This window comes from Mirounga angustirostris, unplaced genomic scaffold (genome assembly GCF_029215605.1).
Source record: "Mirounga angustirostris isolate CCGP_5_RB_7025 unplaced genomic scaffold, mMirAng1.0.hap1 SCAF_1, whole genome shotgun sequence".
In the NCBI taxonomy this organism is placed as follows: Eukaryota; Metazoa; Chordata; class Mammalia; order Carnivora; family Phocidae; genus Mirounga; species Mirounga angustirostris.
The window spans coordinates 81262145-81271542 of NW_026991709.1; the positions used below are offsets into that span (position 1 = coordinate 81262145).

A 9398-nucleotide genomic window follows, 5' to 3' on the forward strand; every position below is an offset into this window, starting at 1 on the left:
ACGGGCAGGAAGATCAGCATCCCCCCTGGCAGGATAGGGGTGGAGTCACTTGACCCCTGCTCCCCCTCTGAGGGGAAAAGGGTTCGTAGAACTAAGATGGGTTTATACTGGAACCTCCTCCAATGACCAGATGTATATAGAGATTTACAAAGATTTTTATATTAATTTAATAAAACAAATTCTTAAATAGAACAAAATAAACACCTAATGAGCCACTTATATATAGAATGCCTGTGCCCATCAGCTCTTGTTCTTACCTTGGGCCCTCTTATCTGCCAAAGCCTACAAGGCTCCGAACTCTGCAGCCACCCACACCCCCCGCAGCCATCAAACCCAGAGCTCACTGTCTGTGGAATACAGGATCTACAGAGGCCTCCACTGCTTAGTTATCAAAATCCTAGCTAGGGCACAGGCCCTCAGTATTGTAGCTTTGGCCTTTTGTTCAGCCAAGAAAGGCACTACTCTCTTCCCTCCCCAAGGAGAGACACTCCCACACGACCGACCGTCGCTCGTTGGCACCATTTCTGCCGGGCTCAGGCATCAGCAGACAACTGCCCAGCCACCCGTGTGGCCTCCTTGCGACCCTCTCCGGAAGAACAGCGAAGTCACAGCTCCAAAGCTACCAGAGCCACCCACCCCTTCTCCCAGCTCGGCTCTAAGGAGAACTTGGTGAATGGGGGCAGCCAGGCAGGCTGGGAGCCGCTGGGACCCTGCCCACACATCCTACAAGGGGCCAGGAAAAGGGTGGAGGGTACATGCTTTCATCAATCCAATGCCTCCCAGAGAACATCCGACTGAAAGAACAGACCAAAACCCCTCTTTCTTTAGGAAAAAGAAGAAGATTTAGAGGTGATGGAGAGGCGAAGCACAGCACGAGCCCAGGTGGGCGAGGGGCCCTTGGGGGATGGCTCAATCCTAGGCTCCAGGAGGGTAAGAGCCAGCCTGCCCTGGGGTAGGGGTGATTCTATCGAGCACTGCACATGGACTCAGAGGTGGAGAGAAGCAGAGAAGAGAGAGGCATGGGGAAGGGGGCAGGGGGGGGGCGGGCTCCCTCCCGTTCCACCCCACACGGCCCAGTCACAACCACCCCCTTAGGGGTTCACATCGTCCAAGGAGGAAATGTGTATGTGGTGTTTTTGATTTAAGAACATGAACATCACTGTCTGCCACAGCTGTAGCCATGCCCCAGGGGCCCCGGGCAACCCCCGGCAAACCCCAGGAGTGGGGGCAGGACATGCGCCCCCAGCCTGGCCCCTGCCTCCTCTCCAAACACTTTCATGCAAAACACACAACGGAGGAGTGAGTGCTCCCAGGAGCCCTCTAGGCTTTGGAGCTCTGCCGGAAGCCTCTCGCCCGCACTTGGGCACAGAAGCTCTGCCCCCAGCAGCAGCCGGGAGACACATGCCACCACCAGGCATGATTTGGGTCACTGTTCCTCCGGCCCTGCCTCGTCCTCGTCTAAGGACACGACCCCCGAAGAAGCCACATCAGAGGCTTGCCGCTGCCGTTCCCAGCTACCCGGCGGGCAGAGAGGCTGGCAGTCCTTGCAGGCGGCTGGCTCCTCCTCGGCGGGGGAAAGGCAGGACTCCATGAGGGGCGAGCTGTAGAGCGAGTCCTGGGCCTCCAATGGGCCCAGGCTACGGAAGGCACTTTCCCGGCTGGGGGGCAGTGTGGCGAGGAGCAGCTGGTCGCCCAGCAGCTGGGAGGCCAGGCGGGCTGGGGAGCCCAGCAACCCGTCCTCCAGGCTGCAGAGGCTGGAGCACAGGGTCTCTGGGGACACGGTCTGCGAGCAGTCGCTCTCAGGCTCCACAGAGCCCTGGCGCACAGGCCTGGAGAACCGGGGGCCGGTGAAAAGGTCCTGGAGGTGGGGCCCCAGGGGCAGCTGCCCGGCCATCTCTGCAGGGGGAGAGAAAAAGAAGATAGCCCTACCCGCCCTGTTTCAACTGGTCTACCTGGAGGGAGCCATGTTCTCCCCACTCCACCCTCGGCGCCGCTAGCTCTGGGGGGAGAGGGTAGGAGCTCGCTAACTTCACCTCTCAGCGCCTCCGTTTCCTTAGTGGCAAATTGGGGAATCTGATAGACCTACTTATGGGGTTGTTGAGCAAACAAAAGAATGCAGCATACAGTAAGAGAGCAATAAATGCACAGATACCACACACGGTCATGCCGCTGGTTCCCTGCACGAGGAGAGCCTGTCCAAGGCAGTGAGTGTGGACTGGAGTTCAGCCCACACTTGCTCACCAAGCAGCGAGGCCTAGCATCAGGCTGAGCCCACCAGAGAAAGAGGTGCTTTTTTCTAATTTGCACAAAGCTTCTACGTGGGAAAGTAGTGGCCTTGGATAAATGTTAGTTATTATCGTTATACCAGGGGTCAAAGCAGGCCTGGAACTCAATCAGACGAGAACGTTTGTGGTTCAGGGCTCCCATCTTGGCCTCAGACATCCAAATCAGTCAACTCTGGACCACAGCAGAGGTCTAACATATTGCCAATCTGCTCTACTGTATTGCCCTTGGAGAATCTGTTAATTAGCTGGGCGGGTGGGAGCTGGTGGAGGTAATCTTCAAAGGCAAAGAAGAATGGGGCGGTGGGGTGTTGTGAGGCGTGAGCCCAGAAGCTACAGAGAAAGTCAGCCATGTGGTCCAGGAAGAATCGGAAGATGAAAGGAGGGCCGTGCACAGCTGCACAGCCCCGCAGGGTCCCCTCTGCAAGCGCTGGCCCAGAGAGAGGCCCAGAGGCAGGTCTCAGATGGAACTCACGGAGGCTGAGCCTGAGCCAGCATGGCCCTGTGGGCAGTCCAGGCCCAGCACGCCTTCCTGTTTGCCTGGGGCCCCAGCCCTGGGAGGTGCTACGCTGCCGGCTCGTCTGTGCTGCCACAGCTGGCCAGAAGGCTGCCCCGAAAGGGGAAGGCAAGGCACAGCGGACCCCCCCCGCCCCAGAGATGCAGCTGCCCAGAAGGTGTCGGTGAGGTCTCTGGACCACAAGACCCAACAGCACAGATGGGCAGAAAAGGCTCAGCACGTGCGCGAAAGGAAGCACTCCATTTGTAGCTGCTGACTGCCCACCCACGAGCGAGAATAGCCCCCTTGACCCTGGAAGGTCAAGGCACAGCCGGGACAGGGTCTGCCCCCAGCGTCCCCTTCCGAAGGCTGAGCTCGGAATCACAAGGCCTCCCGGGCAGGTCCGCCCCAGTACTGGCACTGCCTACCCCTCACCTGAGTCAGCTCCTCCAGCAAAGTCCTCATCGTAGGATTCATCGGTGGAGTCCTCGCCATCCACTGAAGACCAGGCCCGGAGCTTGGCTTCTGCAATGGCAAATTGCTCGGCCACTCCTGTCAGGGAGGCCAAAGAATTTATTAGCAGAGAAGGTTCCTTAGCAGGATTCATTAGCTGAAGGACTCAGACTAGGGCTCAGGCTGGAGACAGGAGAGAGAAGAGATGGGGGTGAGGGAAGAGCATCCCAATGACAAACGTGTGGCTGACCCCTTCCTGTCCCCACCTGCCGCAAAGCGAGCCTCTTGTTCACCCTCGCTGAGGTCCGAATAGGAAGAAAAGGCTGATTCCAGGGCAGCAGGCGAGTCGCTTGGCTTGCTCCAGCCCTTCCACTCAATGAGGTGAGCCACTCGGCCCTGCGCCATGGCGGTGGGCTTGGTCACGTGGTCCTTCACCACCTGAGAAATACCTGCGGGTGGGGCAGAAGGAGGAAGGCTGGTGAGGGCACAGGCCAGGGAGGGAAGTGGAAGGGTGGCGGTAGTTAGGGTCCACATGTGCCTTTGGATGGGAGGAGGGAGCTGAGATTCATCTGAGAAGGGGAGGAAGGGGGAGATCCCAGCAAGAGCTCACAGGATACAGCCCCCAAGGGTAAGTGCAAAAGGAAGAAGGAAGGACAAAGTGGCCAGAGGTATGGGAGGGGGGTGCGTACCATGCAGGGAGGATCTGGCCAGCGCAGCAATCTCCTGGATAGTTAGGGCTCTCCGGGACTTGGGCAGCATCGCGACTGTGTCTCCAACATTCACCTTGGGTGACAGCATCAGAGGGTCAGTGCTCCTCTAACAGCAGCATCCCCCTCTGTGCCCACAGCCCACTCAAGGTGCCAAGGGGGTACGGGAGCTGGGAAGAGATGCCAGGGCAGCACATATGTGCCTGTGGCTGCTGGGGTATGTAAGACGGAGAGTAAGAAGCCAGGGCCAGCAAGCCGTGTCCTCTCAAGGAGCAACAGAGATTCAGGCTGACCCGAAAGAGCAGAACTGCAGCTACCACCCCCCCCACCTCCATCTTCCCAGCTCCCAGAGGGGAAGGAGGCGGGCTGGGAAGTCAAGAACCATGGAGTGGGGCCTTTGAGAAGAAAAAAGAGGAAGGGAGAAAGCTACGGCATCAAGGATCTCCTCCAGGTTCTCTCCTCTTTGCCCCTCTCCTCCTCTCAGTCTTCGGACATCTCAGTCTTCTAGCTGTTTCTACAGCCTACCAGGGTCACAAACTCAGCATGACCAAAACCAAACCCAGCACCTTTTCCCACATCTGGCCCTGCTTCCTGACTTCCTTATGCAGCATCAGCCAACCACCATTCAGCATGGCTCTAAACCTCAGCACTACCATCAACTCTCCCCTAAGCTTTGCTCATCCTTTCTACTCCCACTGCCACTGCCCTCCCTTCCTCAAGCCCTCAGTACCCCATGTTCAGATTAGCACAGTTGTGGTCCCCCAAGCTCCTTCAATTCATGGAATTTTCTCAGCCTAGAATGTTGTGTAAGTGTTCCTCTCCCTCCTCCCCAGGGCTGGCTGGCTCTTTCTCATCTTTTGGGTCTTGGCTGAAACATCATTCCCTCAGAAGGCTCTTCCTGGCTACCCTACCAGTTGTCCATCCTCCCTCGGTCACAAGTCACCATCCTCTATGAATGTACCCTGTGTGTGTAATCATGGTCTACTTCGTGTGTTTCCTTACTGGTCATTGGTCCCCCTCACTGGTCTTTAGCTCTTGGAGGAATTTGGTCTCTTTTGGTCACTGCTGCACCCCAGTGTTTAGCACAGTACCTGGTACAGAGTAACCTTTCTAAATACATAGGCTGAATGAATGAGGCAAAGTATAAATGTATACAAATAATTTTCCCCGGAGTGTAACTGGTCACATGTCACATGTCCCTATTTAAAATCTTTTCTGGGCTCCTCCACTGCCCAGTGAACTGCTAGCTTCACAGCCAGGCACTGAGGGGGCCCACTCTGTGAGCCCCCTGCCCCCTTCCAGGCCTTGGAATCTACCACCTAGACCCTCTGCCCAGGAAAACCCCACTTCCACCTTCCCTGTCGGCAAACCGCCCTCTTGCCTCCAGGCAAAGGAACCCAGCTCTCCCCTGGGCTAAGAACGCCATCCTTGCCTGACAAAATGCTCCCTACCATCTGAGGCCTGACTCAAGTGTCACCTCCTATTACGTTTTCAGTCCAGTTTTCTCTCTTCTTCAATACCCCCACCCCCACACCAGCATTGCCCGTGCATCTCTCCTGAGGGATCTCGGGATGGCAGGGCCTGACTCTGATTCACCTGGCTTCCTACCTCCACCCTGCACCTGGTTCAGTGTTCCTTGGCAAGCCTGGAAAATGTTTCCCTCAATGAATGAATGAAGTCAGAGGCACATGCCCCCTCCCCGGAATTGCCTAGCTCTCCTGATCAGGTTCCCACCCCTCACAAGAAGAGCTCCAACTGCTCCCTTGACCTCAGGCCCACCCTCTGCTCCCCCCCACCCCCCCACCCCCACCCCAGTACCTGGCTTACAGGGGCCCCAGGGTGGCGCCGTTAGCTTCCGGCCAGGCCTGGGGGGAGGAGCACCTGCTGGGTGTTTCCTGGCTCGCTCTCCCTCCCTCCCCTCACTGCCCCCAGCCACTGCCATCCGTGCCGGCGCTCCGCGCAGCTGCGGCCCAAGCCCAGAGAAAAGGTGTGTGTCTCCCTGGCAACCCATCACCATGCAACAGGGTCTCCCGGGATACGGCCTGGGATGCGCTGACGTCAGCGCCCAAGGCGGGAGCAAAGCCCGCCCGCTGGCACGACGCCAAGCAGAGCAGACCGGCGCGGGGGCGGCCTTGGGGCCCCGCCGGCCGGATAGCGCCTCCGCTCGCAGGAAAAGGGAGCCAGAAGCAGGCTGGCGAGGCGGGGGTGGGGGATACAGATCCCCTTCATGTGAATGCGGCCCCCCTTCCCCCTACCAATACCAGGGGCCCAGCACCTCTGGCAAGTCCTGGCTGTCCACGGAGGAAGGGCGGGAGGACCGGCTCCAGCCTCGAAGGGTCCGAGCAGATCCCAAGGAAGATAGAGAGAGGCCCCGAGGAAGTTCGATCCACTCCACAGCCCAAGCGGGGTCCGAGGCCACTGAGGGGTGGGGGAAAGGCTGTTCACCTGGGCTCCCACTTCTGCCAATATCCCCATTTTCATCCGGTGCTGCCATATCATTTCTCCTCACCCCTCCCCCACCTCCCAGAACATCAGCAACCACCTGGTGCTCTCCACAATTCTGAAAACCCCTATTCCACATTCCTGACCTTCAGGCCCCTGGGGCCACTCTGTGGCAGCCCACATGCCCCCTTCCTCCTCTGGATGTATGTTTGCCATCAGAACCCTAGGGATGAAACCTAAACTTTCATAAATTCTCGATCTTGGGTTTCTCGGCCTACCCATTCCTCTTGGAAAGCACACTGCGTTCTTCCACCACCATCGCCATCCTCCTCCCCACCACCACCTTGGACCCTTTACAGGCTTGGTGCCTTCCTTCTCTTGGTTCTTTCCTCTCGCCAGCATGAGCTGGTACGCAGCTCTTTACTCTTCTCTTCTGACAAACCCACGATTTTTTCTTACTTTCACCCCAGCCCCCTAAAGCTTTTTTCCTGATGCCCTGTCTGGCCCTGGCCTGGTGGTTCCTATTTCATCCTGGTTCCCAATATCTAAGCCAGAGTAATTTTCCTTTTGCCACCTGAGCACCCTACTCCTCAGCTTCCCCTCACCTCCCAGATCACAGCTACAGTCCCTGGTCTCACCTCTGCGACTTGTCTGACAAGTCCATCGTCCTCCAGGCCCTTCACGCTGCCACAGAAACATTTTGCCCAGCACAGAAATCATAGGCATGCTGGCTGTGTTGATGCAGAGAACCAAAAGCCCAGAACTGCTCCAGGCTCAGCTCCCAGTTCTATTCTTATTTTGGCTCCGGATGCTGAGCCAGTCCCCTCCCCACTTGGAACCTGTGCCTAGTCACATAAGGAGAACACTCCTTCCTCTTGGCTTTGAGGAGGTGGGAGTACAAGGGGCCCAGCAGAGCTCTCTGGAGCTCAGGAAGCTGAGGCCCATCCCCTAGACAGTGCCAACAGGCAATGTACATCCCAACTGACCTTTAGCTGGAGCAGCCGTCTCTGTCCCTGAGCCTCAGCCAGCTGGTCGTCCCCAGAAATGCTACCAACCAGAAGGAAGACACAAGGTTACAGGCCATCCCTGGCCCCCAGCTGGTACCTAATCAGGGCTCTCAAAGCCAGTCCTGAGGTCAGCCAAACTCTCCCCTGACTACAGGAGGGAATGACTTCCTGAACTCCAAGCCTTAGCAGGGCCAGAGGGACCAGAGCAGCCTGCTGCTTCTCAGCTTCAAAAGTCAGGAGGTTAATTTAGGACTACAAATCCCATAATTCCTCGTGGGAACCCAAGGAGAGTACAAATCTCAGCCAGAGTCTTAGCTCCAAAGAATCTCAAGTACCAACCACACTAAGGCCTGTATGACTGACTACCTGCCCTGGAAGCCCAGGACCCATTCCAAATCCAGCCCTCAACCTGACAAATCCCTGCCTGGCCTTAGGCTTGGAGAAATCCATGACACTTAAGTAGGCTGGTGGACCTCAGATGCATAGGACTGAAGCCAGGCCCCAGCGTGCACCACCATCCGTGGGAACCAAGACCCAAGCAGCAGGCATCAGCAGTTTTAAGAAGCCCTAATGGCCTCTCTCTGGACTCCTCTTTCCCCCCACAAGGTATGATGATTTGTTTTTGTTGGGAGTGGGGGAAGGAACTAAAACAGTTAAGGTGATCAGGTGCTCACAGGTGCCCCAAATGGGGCCTCAGTCTCCTTCATCAACATCTGACTCTGAAGGGAGAAGTTAAGTTTTAGCCAAAAACTCCGTAGTGGGGTGCTTGACGGGCTTTGCAGGCTACCTCCTTAAGGGGGTTGGAACACAGACAGCTAGGAGAGGCAGGTTCCCAGCATAGGGCCACTCCCAGGGCAGAGAAGAAGAGAGGTGTGGGCCGTGGGGGCGGCGAGTGTGTGGGCGTGGAAGGCCAGTCGCCATGGACACCTTGCCCCTCCCAAGGCTGTGCGCCTCCTGCCCCCTTCAGCGGTGGGAATCCAGGCGGAAAGACCATGAGTCTACCCTGCAAAGCCCAGAAGCAGGCAGGCCGTGGCAGCGAAGCCGAGTCGATTTGGCCCCCTCCCCGCTCCTGCCCTCTCCTTCCTCTTGCCTGGCCCGCCTCCCCAGTGCAGGCTCCTCCCTCTCCCGACACCGGCCCCCTCCTCAAGGCCCCCACCCACCCGCGGCCCACGCACCGGGCAGCCGCAGCCCAATTCCCCAACCCGTGCCTGGCCTCCACCTCTTACCCTGACCCGCCGGACTCCGAGAGCCGATACAGCCCATGGCCGGGCACCCAGGCACGCTAGCCCGCGCTCGGGGCCCGGGCCATCGCCTGGCAGAGGGTCGGGCAGCGGCCGCCACCGGGGAGGGGAGAGCCCGTGAGAGGGGAGGGGGTGGGAGCCGCGCGTCCGCCGCCGCTCCCCGGAGAGGGAACCGGGCCGGTGACGTCAGCGCGGGGGCGTGGCCACCGCGTCACCATCCAGGGCGGGCGGGGCGAAACACGTCACAGCCACGCAGGGGCGGCCTGGGGCCGAGTCCGGAAACACCTCGTCCTCTCCTCTCCTCCCAGGCCCGACTGCGGAGCGACCCTTAAGGCAAAAGGTGGGCGAGAACTCACTGGGCCCCCGGATGCCAGGCACGCCGCATGGGGACGGTCAGACTCCTGCATCCAGCCGCCTCTCTTTTACAGATGAGCCCTTGAAGCCACAAAGGACTTCCCCGGCTGTAAACAGCTTGAAACCCAGGGCCTCCTCCACACATAGGGGTCTGCATCAAATTCTGGAAGTACCCCGCAGCTATTTGTCTCTTCTCCCCTACCAACCAACAGGGCACCCCACCATGTCCGTTTCAAGGGTCCAACCCCCCAGGAAAGTGACCCTCCGACCCCCACAATCATGGACAGGGGAAGAGGCAAGAGGGGTGCCAGGTTACAGGGGACAGTACTAGAGTGCCCGCTCTGGAAAGGAGGCTGCCCACCTATCCATACCCCTTCTCCAGAGGGAGCAGGCCATAAAGCAGGGAGGCAGTAAGC

General features: G+C 58.4%; 1 protein-coding gene across 5 annotated transcripts; it reads right to left on the reverse strand.

Moving 5' to 3' along the window:
- Positions 1 to 137: 137 nt before the first annotated feature.
- On the reverse strand, positions 138 to 9255 carry FAM131A (family with sequence similarity 131 member A). Of its 5 annotated transcripts, none has more exons than XM_045903243.3 (6): positions 8614 to 9255; positions 6214 to 6356; positions 3921 to 4014; positions 3498 to 3680; positions 3214 to 3330; positions 138 to 1896 (listed from the first exon to the last, which is right to left on the reverse strand). In XM_045903243.3, the coding sequence occupies exons 1-6, from the start codon at positions 8648 to 8650 to the stop codon at positions 1427 to 1429; spliced, it is 1044 nt and encodes a 347-aa protein (XP_045759199.1). In that variant the 5' UTR covers positions 8651 to 9255; the 3' UTR covers positions 138 to 1426. The 5 variants fall into 5 exon arrangements, with proteins under 5 accessions (XP_045759199.1, XP_064440411.1, XP_045759200.1 ...); XM_064584341.1 differs by lacking the exon at positions 6214 to 6356 and adding an exon at positions 7367 to 7427; XM_045903244.3 differs by lacking the exon at positions 8614 to 9255 and adding an exon at positions 7367 to 8313.
- Between the last annotated feature and the right edge of the window lie 143 nt (positions 9256 to 9398).

What these genes read in the sequence shown, in the direction of transcription:
- FAM131A (XM_045903242.3), bottom strand. Translation starts at nt 7,106, where the DNA reads ATGCCTATGATTTCTGTGCTGGGCAAAATGTTTCTGTGGCAGCGTGAA. An exon ending in GGCCAGATCCTCCCTGCATG is followed by an intron (nt 3,681 to 3,920) that starts GTACGCACCCCC and finishes CCCCACCCGCAG; the next exon opens with GTATTTCTCAGGTGGTGAAG. An exon ending in AGAGGCTCGCTTTGCGGCAG is followed by an intron (nt 3,331 to 3,497) that starts GTGGGGACAGGA and finishes CCTCCCTGACAG; the next exon opens with GAGTGGCCGAGCAATTTGCC.